The sequence below is a fragment of the Bos indicus genome, chromosome 4, assembly GCF_029378745.1.
Source record: "Bos indicus isolate NIAB-ARS_2022 breed Sahiwal x Tharparkar chromosome 4, NIAB-ARS_B.indTharparkar_mat_pri_1.0, whole genome shotgun sequence".
NCBI classification, from domain to species: Eukaryota; Metazoa; Chordata; class Mammalia; order Artiodactyla; family Bovidae; genus Bos; species Bos indicus.
The window spans coordinates 36882159-36899552 of NC_091763.1; the positions used below are offsets into that span (position 1 = coordinate 36882159).

The 17394-nt window shown below is 37.0% G+C and overlaps 1 protein-coding gene across 3 annotated transcripts in view; it reads left to right on the forward strand.

Moving 5' to 3' along the window:
• Positions 1-17394, forward strand: part of SEMA3A (semaphorin 3A) — a 555723-nt gene that overhangs the window by 477438 nt on the left and 60891 nt on the right. For all 3 annotated transcript variants that reach the window (XM_070787658.1, XM_070787659.1, XM_070787657.1), the window contains one exon: positions 15978-16120. In XM_070787658.1, the coding sequence (XP_070643759.1) occupies positions 15978-16120 (143 nt within the window). The remainder of the gene's footprint in view (positions 1-15977; positions 16121-17394) is intronic.

Sequence of the window (17394 nt, forward strand, 5' to 3'; positions counted from 1 at the left end):
AGTCTTATGGACTCTGTGGGAGAGGGAGAGGGTGGGGAGATTTGGGAGAATAGCATTGAAACATGTATAATATCATGTATGAAACGAGTCACCAGTCCAGGTTCGATGCACGGTACTGGATGCTTGGGGCTGGTGCACTGGGACGACCCAGAGGGAGGGTAGGGGAGGGAGGAGGGAGGAGGGTTCAGGATGGGGAACACAGGTATACCTGTGGTGGATTCATTTCGATATTTGGCAAAACTAATACAATATTGTAAAGTTTAAAAATGAAATAAAATTAAAAAAAAAAAATCAACCAGCAGGACAGAGAGATGAAAAAATACAGCAACATGTTATTTCTTAAAAAAAAAAAAGAAAAAACACAGAAACTAAACATATATTACCACTTTTCAAACATTTCTACAGCATATAGGCAATTACAATATGAAAATATTCCTATTTGAATGTAAAATGTTAAAAATCACAATATTTAAGTAAAAACAACATACATTCTATCTAGATATAGAAAAATCAACCATACACTGAAGATTTTATCAGACAAATTTTCATCTCTGTGAAAATCTAAGTAATGTTTTCAATGCAGGCTCAGTTATACGGCTTGAATTTCTTGATTTTCCTGCAGTTTGAATTTAAGACTAAGTTATAAAGATAAGTATCAGTAAAGAAAAGAAAGTAAGTGATTTTCTTACCACCCATAATGATAATTATTTACAGGCTATGTTTTCTTAATTTATCTTACTCCTTATATGTGTCTTAGCACACCTTAACAGAAAGTTAATATAAACATATTACATTTTGTTTCAGAGACATAGAAGTAATTTTAAATTATTTTTCTAAGAAAAATTTTCATATACAGGAAATTTGAAAGAATTTGATAGTGATGCACATTTGTTCTCAACCTGTATTCTACAAATTTACAGTTTTCTGTAATTTATCACATATCTATCTATCCATTTTTCTTCATCAACCATCTTTTTTCTGTCAATTCAAAATAGATGTCAGACATCAGCACACAATTCTCAAATGATTAACAGTGATTCAAGTTCAATATTGTTTATTTTTTCTATTGAGGTGAAACTTATATAGAATGAAACACACTAATAACAAGTGTAGTATACAATGAGTTGTGACACATGAAATACTTCTGTACCCTAAGTGCCAACTAAGGTTAGAAACACCCCAGAAAGTTTTCTCTTGCCCTTTCCTAATCAATCTCCATACCTTTGTCCCCAGCTGTGAAGCTGCTGCGAAGTCGCTTCAGTCGTGTCCCGACTCTGTGCGACCCCATAGACAGCAGCCCACCAGGCTCCCCCGTCCCTGGGAATCTCCAGGCAAGAACACTGGAGTGGGTTGCCATTTCCTTCTCCAATGCATGAAAGTGAAAAGTGAAAGGGAAGTTGCTCAGTTGTGTCCAACTCTTAGCTATCCCATGGACTGCAGCCCACCAGGCTCCTCCCTCCATGCGATTTTCCAGGCAAGAGTCCTGGAGTGGGGTGTCATTGCCTTCTCCTTGTCCCCAGAGGAATCCACTATTCTGAATTTTTTACAATAATTATTCTTGCCTAGTTGAGAAACTCATAAATGGAATTACACAATACATGCTCCTTTGTTTTAATATTTTTGAAATTCATCCATATCATTACATATATCAGTATTTTGTTTCTTATTATTTCTGGGAAATTCAGTTCAGTTCAGTCACGTCCAACTCTGTGACCCCATGGATTGCAGCACACCAGGCCTCCCTGTCCATCACCAAATCCCGGAGTTTACTCAAACTCATGTCCATTGAGTGGGTGATGCCATCCAATCATCTTATCCTCTGTCATCCCCTTCTCTTCCCACATTCAATATTTCCCAGCATCAGGGTCTTTTCAAATGATTCTGGGAAAATTTACCTGTTTGGGCTATACCACATCCTGTTATCTGTTCTACTGATAGACACCTCAGCTTAATGACACTGCCATAACCATTCTTGTTCAAGTCCAGTTGCGGGCATAAAAGTTTTCATTTCTCTCAGTTAAAAAGCAATGACTGGATCATGGGGTAGGTAAGCCTGTGTGCTCAGTCGTTCAGTCATGTCTGAATCTTTGTGATCACCTGGACTGTAGCCCGCCAAGCTCCTCTGTCCATGGAATTTTCCAGGCAAGAATACTGGTGTGGGTTGCCATTTCCTCCTTCAGGGGATCTTCCTGACCCAGAGACTGAACCCACATCTCCTGTGTCTCTTGCTTTGGCAGGTAGATTCTTTACCACTGAGCCAGCTGGGAAGTCATAGGGTAGGTATATGTGTGGCTTTATAAAAAATGGCCAGAACAATTTATATTCCAACCAAAACTGTATCAAGGAGAATGTCAAACAATGGATTGACAAAAACAAACTGAATGTTGATGAAGCCGCTTGGCGTTGTGTAGAAGAAAAAAATGTAGCAAGGTAAGCCTGATAACCAGAAACTCAGAAGGCTATTAAAGGGTGGGAAAACTTTAAGGACCTAGATTAAGACATGAAGAATAAAGAGAGATATAAAAATATTTAGGAGAGAGATGGAAATAAAACCTGATGACTGACTAAATATTGATAAAGAGTAAGGAGAAAGAAATGGGGTGGCATTGAGAAAGATGAGCTTCCAGTTGGAACAAGTGTGGACATGATGGAGATAGTGAGTTATTCTGAGAAGCTGAATGTGCAATACTAATAAACATGGTCAAAAGTCAGCCCAGAAGTGCTGCTCAGGCACAAAAGAATATCCTGATAATTGGGGAATCAAACTGATTAAGATGGATATATATATATATATATATATATAGATATATATATATATGAATGAAAGTGAAAGGCAGCAACTATGGGAGTGATACGTTTCTGAATATTTCCTTACTCCACTTAAAAAAATTCTTTTAGCAGAAAAAGTTTTAATTACCTCATAATGATTATACACACCTGTAATCTTACCTATATATAATGTGATTAAAAATGCTAATCATTCAGTAATTGCAAAGGTGATGAGTACACTCATGGTATAAATTTATTGACAGAAAGTACAAGGGAGAACCTAAAAATGTTGCAGCACATCCAGTTTTGTTTGATGGGGAATATAGCTGTTTAAGTCTCAACATTGAGAATCAAACCTCCTTTTGAATTCTTTGGATTCATGTGTCTTTATCTAAGTTTGTATGGAGAAACATGTGGCTGCTGATATTTTAGTGTCTGACTCATTTTGTCTCTTTCATTATGACCAAGTGATGTGGGGGGGAGGGGAGGAGCTGTTGATTTGCCCTTGGTGCCCTTTATTTTCCACTTTTGTATTTTTTTAAGATGCTTTTTTTTTTTCACTTCAATGGTGCTCTTCTTAAATGATTTCTGGAGAACAGCACATGGCTAACTTGGAAGCAGGGGTAACCAATACTTGGAAAACAATGATAGCTCTTATTTCACATGGCATGTTGTTCTATGTCCATGCGTTTTAATGCCATTAGGTCATTTGAGCTTTATAGCCTCACCATATTCTCACCTTATGATGAGAACTTGAAACAGATATGTGAAATAATGTTTGAAGGGTCACACAGTTAGTGGTAAAGCTTAGCCAAATGTGACAGCTCCTTACTGTATCCTCATGCAGTTATTCTGCAATCACCTGTGTGAAGGCAGTTTACAAACTGTAAAACGGTTATAAAAATAGAATAGTGTTCAGCTGAGTTCAAATTAGCAAGGGTTTAAATGGTAATATATACTATCTTAAGAATTAGGATTTGAAGATAAATGACAGAGCCCTGCCTTTAAAAAACTTTAGGAAGAAATTGTAAAGAATATCTAGGGCAGGTGAGATGGTTTAACAATTTTAACTGAAATCTAAGCAAAATATTGTGAGAGCCCAGAAGACAAATTTCCACTTGAAGAATTTAAAGAAAGTACTTTTGGAAAATATTAGGAAAAGATCTTGAAAAATTGGCATGATTCTTCATATAGAATTTGCATAAATACAGTCCTTTAAGAGTGAAAGTTTCAAGAATGCAGAATGATAACAGGAGGATACAGATGAAAATGCAATGTGAGGTGAGCCATGAATTATATAGCAAGGGGACTGAATAGTGAGGACCTTGAATGTCTTTATGGAGTCTGAAGTAGTAGAAAGCATCAAGCTTTTACACCAATTTTTAATTAACAAAGCTGATCTCTTTATTAAAATAGTAAACAGTAACCAAATCGTGTATGCGCATAGACAACCTAGATACATATTACAAAATACATTGGTATAAATATTTGATGCTGCTTGGGACAGTAAAAACTCGGGTCTTGTTCACATCCTAGCTTTGCCAGTTTCTAGTCTGCATTTTGAACACTTGTTGGGTCTTAATGTCAGACTTCTTTCTGGGATGAGTGTGGCTTAGAACAATGTATAAAAAGGACAAGGAAGGATCAAAGTAACTAGTATCTTTTGTTTTCACTTACTGTTTGTGCTCATCTTCCCATCCGAATCAGCTCTTCTCGGTTTCCTAGCATGACTCATTTTGAACCTTTCTTTGGGTTAAACTATCCCAAGGGCTGTTCATATTTTTGCAGCCAACTAAGCATCAAAAGTTTTTCCAGGCCTATTTCTTGGCAGCCAGAGGTTTTTCTATTCCATAGCCAAAAATGATATATCCATTCTGCTTAGGCTGTTAGCTAAGAATGTGAGATGACCTTATGCTGCATTCCCTGCATTCTCAATGTGCTAGACATTCCCATTCACGGTCTTCTGATTCTTTGGGGGCCTCCCCCCTGCCCCAGGCTGTATCAGAGCTGAAAGGGAAAGAAACCAGTCACTTTGGGTGCCATCCTGGTGTGCTGGCCTTCATCTGGTGAGAGTTTTTCTCTGTCAGCAACTTCCCTGCTAGTTAGCTTGTAAGTATTTTGAAGTCTAAGGCTGTGACATTAGAAATATTTTTTCTTAATTGTAAAAATTTAAAAATTTACATAATTTACACCTGCTCTTTGTTCTTCTTAGTTGTCTATAACAGGTTTATAGCTACCTTATCATCCAGCTTCTGTTTCTGTTTGCTTTCATTAGCAATCTGAGTTTTTGTTACCATTAACTTTTAAACATATATTTACACAGTATATTTCTAAACTTTTATGTTCTATAATTATACAAGCTAGCAGTTTTTGAAGGCCTGTGATACAGCAATATAAATAGGTTAGGTAGGTAAGTAGATAGATAGATACACACACAGAGACATATATATATATATATAGACATATATATATATAGATATAGATGTAGATGTATATATGTATATATTCTAATGTAATTCTTTCATCACCCCTCAAAGACATGTGCCTCTGACAGATAAGAAAGTTGAGACTAGTTGACATTTATTAATTTTTTGATGTTACAAGTCCAGTGAGTGGGAAAAGCCTCATTTTACCCAGTTTTTATTTGACTCCTATCAGGAGAGTTTTTATATATGTACAGTGAGGTAAGAATTTATTTTTATGTTGTTAATTCAAGGTATATATTTAGTAAGGATTTTCCTTCATACATAAATCATAATGTCAGTGAAGTCACATTTCAAATGTGAAGAAAACAAGAGTCTATGTTTATTTGTGAACTAGGTGAATTTTCAAGCCTTCCTGCCCTGTCATAATGGTGTTAGGACGGATTCAGAGAGTTAGGTAATTGGCACTGTTTTTCTACAGTGGGCTTTTGTTCCTTCTGTTCTGCTCTAGAACCCTCTAACATACTTTACAAAAGGATCATCTGTTTCATGGTGTGAAACTATTCCTCTTAAAGTTGCATAAGAGAGTTTATAATCATTAATTCCATCCTCTATCCCAATGAACTGTCTGTAATTTATGTCCTAGAAAATCAATGTATGTTATACCATTTGGAGTATAGATACTCCAAAACCTTAAATCATCCAGTAGGTTTGATTCATTTTCAGAAAAAAATATTTCTATGGTTTTGCTTGAATGTTCTTGTTCTTTGGGGACTTGTGGGTACAAGGGAGAAGTCCAGCCAAATGCTGGTCAAAATGTGCCCATCCTAGCAAATCAGACTGATCCTAATCCTGAGTGCAGCAAAATGTGTTCATAATTTAAGTAAACTCAAGATGCCAAATGAATCATAAAGGGAGCCGCATGTCCTATAACAAGGTGTCATTTCCATTAAGTGTGAGATTGCACCTGAAGGACAGTTTAATTTGCAGCTGCTAAAAATATTTTGACAGAGTGGTACTGTTATAAGTGGCAGGTGGTGCCCAAACGTGAAGTTTGCAAGAAATGCCATGTGTGGGATGAGGTGTGGAAGAATGTCAAGGGGTGCTAAAGGAGATAAAGGGGAAAAGAGAAGAGAAGTGTATTTACTCAGCATTTATTGCTATTATCATGATTAAAGACTCCATGCTTCACATGATAGCATTGGCCCAAGATTACTAAATGTGACTATTTGTTCAGCTTCTATCCCAAGCTCAGGGGCATCGCAAAGGTAGCACAGTACCTGTAAAGGCAAAGTTTCTTCCCCAAAGGCATACCATTTATAAGCTATTCAGATGAGAGAATCTTTCCAACTCTATTTACCCTTCATAGTGTTTACATTGCAGTTGTATGCTGGCAAGATTAATGCACTTTGATCTTGCTTAAATGGATTTTGCCCCTTTCGTTTGATGTTCAGCTTTTACTATATATCCACATGAACTTCCTGCTTTACATGGCAAGAAATATTTTCAAATTGTACAAGCTCAAAGGTTTTGTTAAATCATTCTCACTTGGGATTTTGTGAACTTTACAGAGTAGAGCAATTTACAGAGTTGCAATGTGGAAAAGTATCTAGGGGCATTGTAACTGTTTACATTATTAAAAATCCTGTATGTGCATGTCTGTTATTTTCAATGGACTTGAACATATTAAAATCAGGAATTTGTATCTGGAAATAGGCAATCACTGATTTAATGGGTTACAGAACACAAATTTTAGAAGAAAAAGTAACTAGTGGGTTTGGGTTTTTCATTTCTGCTTGCCGTTTGCTGGGAGTAACTGGAAGTAGAATAACTTCCTCTGTAAATGCCAGGAATTTTCTTAGATTCCTAAAGAGAACTAATAAAATAGGTCAATCTAAATGAATTTTGGTAAAACTTTTCCATGCAGTGTTTTTGATGACAGGGCAAGTTATTGAATACTTGAGGTTTCACAGGACAGTGGTAATCTCTGACTTCTAATATATGCATTATTCTTAGCTTCATAAAATGAAGAGGCATGCTTTCTGATATTTTAATCCTACTGATGAAATCTAATTTTGAAAAATTGCAAACAGATAATCTATTTTACTACATTAGTTGCCTAATACAAAGGGATGCAATCAAAAACAAAAAGCTTCTTCTCAATTAAAAGAACATTTATAACATTTCAGTAGAACCTTTTGAAAAACCACTATGGTATAATAACTCTTAGAAATAGTTGCAGTTTAAATAAACACATCTAAACATTTCTTTAACCAAGAACTTAAACATTGTCAAAGCTATGATGAGTTCTGTTCATTCCCAAGCTTTAACAAACTACTTCCAAAAGCAATAAAATGTGATATATCTTTAAAAAAAAAAAAAAAAAACCTGCACATTTTAGTTCAGCAAACTCATTCATCTATTTCTTCATTTATTCATTCAGGAGCAATGTTCTGTTTGAGAAATTATGCTTAGCCTGGAAGAAATAGGGAAAAAATAGGGAGATCAGCTTACAAGAATAAAGAGGAAAGAAAATACATCATTAAATAGAGTTTTTTTTTTTTTTTAAACTTTACATAATTGTATTAGTTTTGCCAAATATCAAAATGAATCTGCCACAGGTATACATGTGTTCCCCATCTGATTGAGGAATATGCACCAGGTGCGAGGAAAGAGTTTATATGTTAAAAGGAGGTAGAATATACAAGGTGGATTGAAGAAGGTAAGGCCACAAGCAGGGAAAACATGAGTGTGGGTGCCAGGGCAGAAAAGATAAGGGCATACATTTAGGTAGCTGCAGTGAGATAGATTCACAATATGCTTAGGGGAATTTTTGGTCTATTAGAAGCTGAAGGTAAGAGAGGGAGAAATAATGGACAAACGATTGTCATAAAAAATGAAGGTGAGCATCATAAAAAAAAAAAAAAAAGAATTAAATGATTTAGAAGAGATAGAAGCAAATTTTCCTCCATGTTATGTGAACTAAATGACTGTGAAGATGGTAGATGTGGTGTTTTCTGGAATGATATGTGGGTTTGCTAAGGAGTTAATAAAGGGAAACTGTGGTTGGTTCTACTGAAAAATAAGTCAGAGGTTTTAGTCCATGGATGGTGTGGCTTGCCTTTAGTTTATCATCTATATTAGAGACTGTGAATAGCAACTGACAAGGTTTCCCACTTCCTCTTACTGCTAGAAAGCTCTGAGCCAAAATCATGGTCCATCTTGAGCATATGTATTGATAAATGTAGTCTCTACTTTGAACCCTTTTACTGACCTGGAATAGTATCAGCCCTATAGACCTTTCTGGTTGCGACAACTTGATTTATGGTGGTCATATCCTATAGGGGACTGGAATGCAAAAGTAGGAAGTCAAGAAGCACCTGGAGTAACAGGCAAATTTGGCCTTGGAATATGGAATGAAGCAGGGCAAAGACTAATAGAGTTTTGCCAAGAAAGTGCACTGGTCATAACAAACACCCTCTTCCAACAACACAAGAGCAGACTCTACACATGGACATCACCAGATGGTCAACACCAAAATCAGATTGATTGTATTCTTTGCAGCCAAAGATGGAGAAGCCTATACAGTCAAGAAAAACAAGACCAGGAGCTGACTGGCTCAGACCATGAACTCCTTATTGCCAAACTCAGACTTAAATTGAAGAAAGTAGGGAAAACCACTAGACCATAAGGTCTATGATATACATAGATTATACAGTGGAAGTGAGAAATAGCAGTGGAAGTGAGAAATAGATTTAAGGGCCTAGATCTGATAGATAGAGTGCCTGATGAGCTATGGACTGAGGTTCATGACATTGTACAGGAGACAGGCATCAAGCCCATCCCCATGGAAAAGAAATGCAAAAAAAGCAAAATTGCTGTCTGGGGAGGCCTTACAAATAGCTGTGAAAAGAAGAAAAGTGAAAAGCAAAGGAGAAAAGGAAAGATATAAGCATCTGAATGCAGAGTTCCAAAGAATAGCAAGGAGAGACAAGAAGGCCTTCCTCAGCGATCAATGCAAAGAAATAGAGGAAAACAACAGAATGGGAAAGACTAGGGATCTCTTCAAGAAAATCAGAGATACCAAAGGAACATTTCATGCAAAGATGGGCTCGATAAAGGACAGAAATGGTATGGACCTAACAGAAGCAGAAGATATTAAGAAGAGATGGCAAGAATACACAGAAGAACTGTACAAAAAAGATCTTCACAACCCAGATAATCACGATGGTGTGATCACTCACCTAGAGCCAGACATCCTGGAATGTGAAATCAAGTGGGCCTTAGAAAGCATCACTATGAACAAAGCTAGTGGAGGTGATGGAATTCCAGTTGAGCTGTTCCAGGTCCTGAAAGATGATGCTGTGAAAGTGCTGCACTCAATATGCCAGCAAATTTGGAAAACTCAGCAGTGGCCACGGGACTGGAAAAGGTCGATTTTCATTCCAATCCCAAAGAAAGGCAATGCCAAAAAATGCTCAAACTACCACACAATTGTACTCATCTCACACGCTAGTAAGGTAATGCTTAAAATTCTCCAAGCCAGGCTTCAGCAATATGTGAACCGTGAACTTCCTGATGTTCAAGCTGGTTTTAGAAAAGGCAGAGGAACCAGAGATCAAATTGCCAGCATCCGCTGGATCATGGAAAAAGCAAGAGAGTTCCAGAAAAACATCTATTTCTGCTTTATTGACTATGCCAAAGCATTTGACTGTGTGGATCACGATAAACTGTGGAAAATTCTGAAAAAGATGGGAATACTAGACCACCTGATCTGCCTCATGAGAAATTTGTATGCAGGTCAGGAAGCAACAGTTAGAACTGAACATGGAACAACAGACTGGTTCCAAATAGGAAAGGGAGTACGTCAAGGCTGTATATTGTCACCCTGTTTATTTAACTTCTATGCAGAGGACATCATGAGAAACGCTGGACTGGAAGAAACACAAGCTGGAATCCTGATTGCCGGGAGAAATGTCAATAACCTCAGATATGCAGATGACACCACCCTTATGGCAGATAGTGAAGAGGAACTAAAAAGCCTCTTGATGAAGGTGAAAGTGGAGAGTGAGAAAGTTGGCTTAAAGCTCAACATTCAGAAAATGAAGATCATGGCATCCGGTCCCATCACTTCACGGGAAATAGATGGGGAAACAGTGGAAACAGTGTCAGACTTTATTTTTCCGAGCTCCAAAATCACTACAGATGGTGACTGCAGCCATGAAATTAAAAGACGCTTTCTGCTTGGAAGGAAAGTTACGACCAACCTAGATAGCATATTCAAAAGCAGAGACATTACTTTGCCAACAAAGGTTCATCTAGTCAAGGCTATGGTTTTTCTTGTGGTCATGTATGGATGTGAGAGTTGGACTGTGAAGAAGGCTGAGCGCCGAAGAAGTGATGCTTTTGAACTGTGGTGTTGGAGAAGACTCTTGAGAGTCCCTTGGACTGCAGGGAGATCCAACCAGTCCATTCTAAAGGAGATCAGCCCTGGTATTTCTTTGGAGGGAATGATGCTAAAGCTGAAACTCCAGTACTTTGGCCACCTCATGTGAAGAGTTGACTCATTGGAAAAGACTCTGATGCTGGGAGGGATTGGGGGCACGAGGAGAAGGGGATGACAGAGGATGAGATGGCTGGATGGCATCGCTGACTCGATGGACATGAGTCTGAGTGAACTCCGGGAGTTGGTGATGGACAGGGAGGCCTGGCGTGATGCAATTCATGGGGTTGCAAAGAGTCGGACACGACTGAGCGACTGATCTGATCTGATCTGATGGAAAAATACATGGTATAAATACATTTGTACTTATTTCTGTAGCACTGTATGGATAGATGCCTTAGAAGAAATAGATAATACATGTATAAGTTAGATTATTCCAAAAATATAATTCTAAAGTGAAAAGACTGAATTTTGCTGGCAAAGTTAATGCTATAAAACAGAGAAAAGAAGTGGAAATTATAGCAAGAATACGTTTGAAAATAAATTTAGACTACAAAACAGAAGTCCTGCAGGAGATGGAGGCAATTTAAGGTAAACTAGCATTTAGATCTAGGTACTGATCTTCACATTAACCAAAATGGAAAAGTACGAGCAGAAGCAGTTTATAAAGAAAAGTTGACGAGTTCTTTGCTGGGCATAATGAATTTAAGTTGCAATAAGATATCTAAGTAGACTATTGTAGCCAAAATTTTGAAATGCAGAAATGAATATAGGAAGAAAAGAAAGGCTGATGTAGTCTGGTGATACTGCAAGCTACAAAAGTGAATAAATTCCCAAAGGAAAAAACTTTAAAAATATAATAAAATTAAGAATATTAAAATAGTAGAAGAAATACTAGGAGAGGCTTTAATTATAGGAATAGAAGGAAATAAGAAGTGTCTGAAAAGAAATTTAAGGAACATATATATTTAGGGTTTTCAGAAAAATAGTGCCAAAGGAAATTGTGAAGATTAGATCATTAACAATTGAGGTTCAAAGTCCAAAAAAATAAAAGGCACAAGCCAGAGAAGCAATAAAAATTGTTGGAAAGATGTGACTGCTTTATTGTGCCAATGGCTGATGACAACCAAAGGAGGATGGGGAATCAGTTGGCTGATGAGGTGGTTCCTGTTGACTCACACTAAGAACACTACCAATGGGGAAAGAACTCTTGTATCTCCTGGTCTAAGGGATAACTTCCAAAGCATCTCCCGCCAAAGATGCACTAAACTGGGCTAGTCTTCCTTCTCCACTCTCAAATCTGTTCTTCCTCAGTTGTTCCATCTCAGTGCTGCTAAGTCACTTCAGTCGTGTCCGACTCTGTGTGACCCTATAGACGGCAGCCCACCAGGCTGCCCCGTCCCTGGGATTCTCCAGGCAAGAACACTGGAGTGGGTTGCCATTTCCTTCTCCAATGCATGAAAGTGAAAAGTGAAAGTGAAGTCGCTCAGTCGTGTCTGACTCTTAGCGATCCCATGGACTGCAGCCCACCTGGCACCTCCATCCATGTGATTTTCCAGGCGAGAGTACTGGAGTGGGGTTCCATTGCCTTGTCCGTCCATCTCAGTAAATGATCCTTATCCAACCAGATGTTTAAATCAACTGTTTCTTTAATTTGTCCATGATTTTTCTTACTACTTCTCATATCCAATGTCTTATCAGCGAATGTAATCCATTTTTTCTACTTTCACAGAGTCTCTACATTTGTCTCCTCTGTGATACAAGTCCACATCACCATAATTTCTCACCAGCCTTCAAAGTAATCTTCTTGCCTTCATTCTTGCCTGAGTATATATGTATTTTTTCCTACAGAAGCCAGTGATCTTCTAAAAACAGAAACCTGATAATGTCATTACTAGGTTTAAAATACTTTACTGGTTTCCCTTTTAGCCATTAGGAAAATAAACTACTGAACAATAAACTTCCTTCTTACTGTGGCCTGGTTTAACTTTTTGTCATCATCTCTGACCACCTCCCTCCTCTGTTGCGTAAAATTCTCTGTGGTTTCTGTAACCTCACACCTGTGTTCCTTCTACCTGGGAAACTCCTAGATATTCTTCAGGTCTTGAATTGTATGTCATTTCTTCTGAGAAAAACTTTCCCTAATTCCATCAAAGCAAGATCAGTTTTCCCTTCATTTTTCATTACAATCATTTCAAACTCTCTATTTTTCCAAATTATGTGCAATTTAATAATTTCTGTGTTTAATTGTTGGTATTCTCTCACAGACAGTAAGCACCATGTAGGCAGAAAACATTTCCCCTGATCCTCCACAATTCAGAGCACAGAGCAAGTGCTTAGGAAATATTTGATAAATAAAATACAAATGGTGAGAGATTGTATGAAGAAGGGGGATTGTTTATTGGAGCAACCAACAGTCTGTAGATTACTGGATTGAGAGCAAATAGAGAGAGGCCTTAGACATATAAAGGAAGAGAAATAATTCTTCCACAGAATGGAAGTAAAGAAAGATTGGGTGGGGAAGGAAGCAAAAGAAGGGAGTTCTTACTAAATGGCTTTGGTCTCAGTGGTATAGCAGATAAATAATCCATCTTTGGAGGATAAATTGAGAGATGATCCATTAGTTATTTTGAAGACAGTGAGAATGATTTTAAACAGCAGCAGATAAGTCTAAAGTGAGTCACTAAAAGTAAATAAAATAATTCCTTAGCGACATTAGCATTTAGGATAAATAGTTTGAATGTATGTACATCCATTTACAAAGACTATATGATTTTCTTCAACCTTGCTTAGATATGAAGACAGAGGAAAGTTCTGGGGTTGTATAGGCAGGTAACTGGAGGTTTAGGAGGCCAAAAAGTTCTAGGATGATAAGGAAGACAATTAGAATGACTGGATTAGATAAAGAGGAGGATTCACCAGAGAGGAGAGAAATAGACTGAGAGAATGACAGAGAGGGGCAAGGAAGAGAAAGGCAAATTTTGGGCTCCTGAGAAATAGAAAATGAATAGTGAGCAAAGGTTTGGGCCAAAAAGTAAATATATATAAGATTTTCTAAATTCAATATATTAAAAGAATGGCTTCTTTTAAATTTTTGGAAAACATCAACTAAAGGCCTGATTTATTTTGAAATTAGAGTGAATATTTTGTTTAAGATAATTATCTAAAGTTATTATAGCCAGGTCACATTAAATTGACTTTGTTTTTCTTTGATATCCTCTTTTTCTACTTTAATATGTTTATTTTCTGTGCATAATGGCACGTTTTTGTCATATCTGAAGTTATGTCAGATTTAATTTGGCTACCAAATCCTCTGTGCGTATGGTGTCAGGTACCAAAGAGATACTGGGATTGAAGATCTTTTAACAATGTTATACATGATAACTTGCTTGATTTCCCACTAGAATCCACTTGTGTAAGATGATAATTATCCTTACATATTTTAGAGACAGACCATGATGCTTGATAAAGTCTTCTTTTTTATTTAGTCTTCTTTATTTTGAGCTGGAGGATAATTGCTTTATACTATTACACTGCTTTCTGCCATATGTCAACACGATTCAACATGGAGCCTCCCTCCCACCCCCACCCCACCCCACCCCACCCTTCTAGGTTGTCACAGAGCACCAGGTTGAGCACCCTGAGATGCCTGATAAGCCCTTCTTTCATGCCCAAATACCAACCTAAGAGAATATCTATAAGTATAAAATACTGTTTGCTTTGTTTTTATTTATTCTTCTATCATCACTTTTGCTTGATTATAACTTTCTGGAAGAAAATCTATGACAAACCTAGACAGTATATTAAAAAGCAGAAACGTTACTTTGCTAACAAAGGTCCATATAGTCGAAGCTGTGGTTTTTTCCCATAGTCATATATGGGTGTGAGATTTTGACATTAAAGAAAGCTGAGCACCAAAGGAGAAGGCAATGGCACCCCACTCCAGTACTCTTGCCTGGAAAATCCCATGGATGGAGGAGCCTGGTAGGCTGCAGTCCATGGGGTCGCTAGGAGTCAGACATGACTGAGTGGCTTCACTTTCACTTTTCAGTTTCATGCGTTGGAGAAGGCAATGGCAACCCACTCCAGTGTTCTTGCCTGGAGAATCCCAGGGACAGGGGGAGCCTAGTGGGCTGCCATCTACAGGGTCACACAGAGTCGGACACGACTGAAGCGACTTAGCAGCAGCAGCAGCAGAGCACCAAAGAACTGATGCTTTTGAACTGTGGTATTGAAGACTCTTGGGAGCCCCCTGGACTGCAAGAAGATCAAACCAGTCAATCCTAAAGGAAATCAGTCCTGAATATTCATTGGAAGCACTGATGCTGAAACTGAAGCTCCAGTACTTTGACTCGTTGGAAAAGACCCTGATGCTGGGAAAGTTTGAAGGCAGGAGGAGAAGCGGACAACAGAAGATGAGATAGTTGGATAGCATCACCAACTTGATGGACATGAGTTTGAGCAAGCTCTAGGAGTTGGTGATGGACAGGGAAGCCTGGCATACTGCAGTCCATGGGGCTGCAAAGAGTTGGACATGACTGAGCAACTGAACTGAACTGAACCTATTTGAGAACCAGGAAGGGATTGGTATACTTGGCTAGGAGTAAGGTATGGAAGGAAGGGTAGGTAGAAGAGAAGGCATGAAGAGTAGCTCCATGTCATAGAGGGACCAGTCATAGATGGCTTCGTTACTGTAAGGAGTTTGTGTTTTACTGCCAGTGATTCGAAAAGATATAGGAGGGTTTAGAGAAGTAGTGATGTATCAGAGGTACACCCTGACCTATTCGGTGGAGATACAGCGAACTCAAGAGTGACATCAGGGTTTGGAGCTTGAGTATCTAGTAAATGGCGTTCCCATTTAATGAGATGGGGTACAACTTGAGAGAACTTGTTTTGCTTTGTTTTATAGGAATCTCACCTCTCCCTTCCCACCCAGTTTTTACTGGAAAGTGGAATAGACCAATTGGTAGTGTGATTTAAACTATTATATGCTTGAAAAAAAGAATAATGATGATGGCAATAAGTAATGCTTGATAGCTCTTACAGTTTACAAAATATTTTAATATCCAATAATGCATCTGCATTATCTGGTCACACCGAGGATGTCTGTATCTATTCCTGATTTTTATTGGAAAAAAATAACTTTTTGAAACATAAGTGATTTGTAACATACTTTAAAATGCATAAAGAGCAGTTTGCATCTGCTGAAAAGGAGTGAACCCAGAAAATTAGCTCGTGAAATATGTCAAATAGGAGTTAAAAGAAAATTGAAAATAGACTATAATGAATGATCTCATTTACCCAATTGTTAATTAATATATATGCTATAATTTGTCTCTCAGATCCAAGGTTCATTAGTGCCCACCTCATCCCAGAGAGTGACAACCCTGAAGATGACAAAGTGTACTTTTTCTTCCGTGAAAATGCAATAGATGGAGAACACACTGGAAAAGCCACTCACGCTAGAATAGGTCAGATATGCAAGGTGAGGTAAAGAAAAAAATGAGAGTATCATTGTCTAATCACAGTTTTTTTCTCCTTTCCCGTCTTTGTACAAATACAATAAAAATATGGCTAAAAAGCCTGCCTGATCATTGTAAATATTTAAATGGCAAAAACTATTGAAAACATATTACAGTTGCTTATGTATAACCTCATAGTCAAACATGCTGGTGGAGGTTGTCACATACTAGTTCACAAGTACATTAAATAATACTAGTTTGAAATTCAAGAGAAACAATTTTTTATATTACCTTGGAAAATAGTTTTTGTATTCTCAGACTTAGTAAAGTTTCCTACAGTGTGTAGGTTTTCAATGAATATATTTTGTTGGAAATAACTAAAGTATGAATATAAAAGAAAAGACATTATAGCTTATTTTTATAAGTTTATTGCCTTCAGTGTGCACGTACAAAGCACACATACATAATTTTGAAGCTGTGAGCTTTCATATACTGCGTGGCACAAAATTGGATGTGAGATGCATTATACTGTTAGATAGAATAAAAAATTGGTCAGTAAATACTTAGGGCTAAATAGTGTGAACATATGATAACAGTTCTGTTCTTACCCTCTGTACTGTAAAATATAGTATATATGCAATATGATTAAAGCCAACTGTTATTGTATTATTAAAGCACCTTTCATCTCAAGAAAATAATAAGGACAAAAGTCACTTATTGTCTTCAAATGAAATTATTTTTTAAAAAATAATGAAATTTTACAAATCACTCTCTTAGAAGAGGGGCGTAACCTCTTTTCTTCCCCAATCATGATTTAATTATTTATCTGTAGTATGTTAAATTACTGGAAAATTATAAGTTTTAATGATCTGGAAACATACAAATGATATATGAATATATGAGAATCTTTTCTCCATAAAATACAGAGCATCATTAAAAGGATTACTTACAAGGGTTAAAAAAAATCTTTATACTAATAAAATCATATAAACAAAATATAAATCAGTGTTATAATTTTGAGGAAAAGTTATATTTCTTCAAAAATATGCACATAAATGCTATTTTAAGTCTAGAAGTTGCCAGTAAAAGCATATCATCATAATAGAATTTATTGCTACATTGGGTTACAGTTAATTTTCATTTTCAATGAGCAGTTACTTTTTCAATATGTTACTCTGGAATGAGTTCTTTACTAAAATTTTTCTGATATTTTTTTCAACATGCTATTTGTAAAGTCAGAATTGTTTCACCTGTTTGAACTTATAAAAATACTTAATGCTTAGCATGCTTTTGTGTT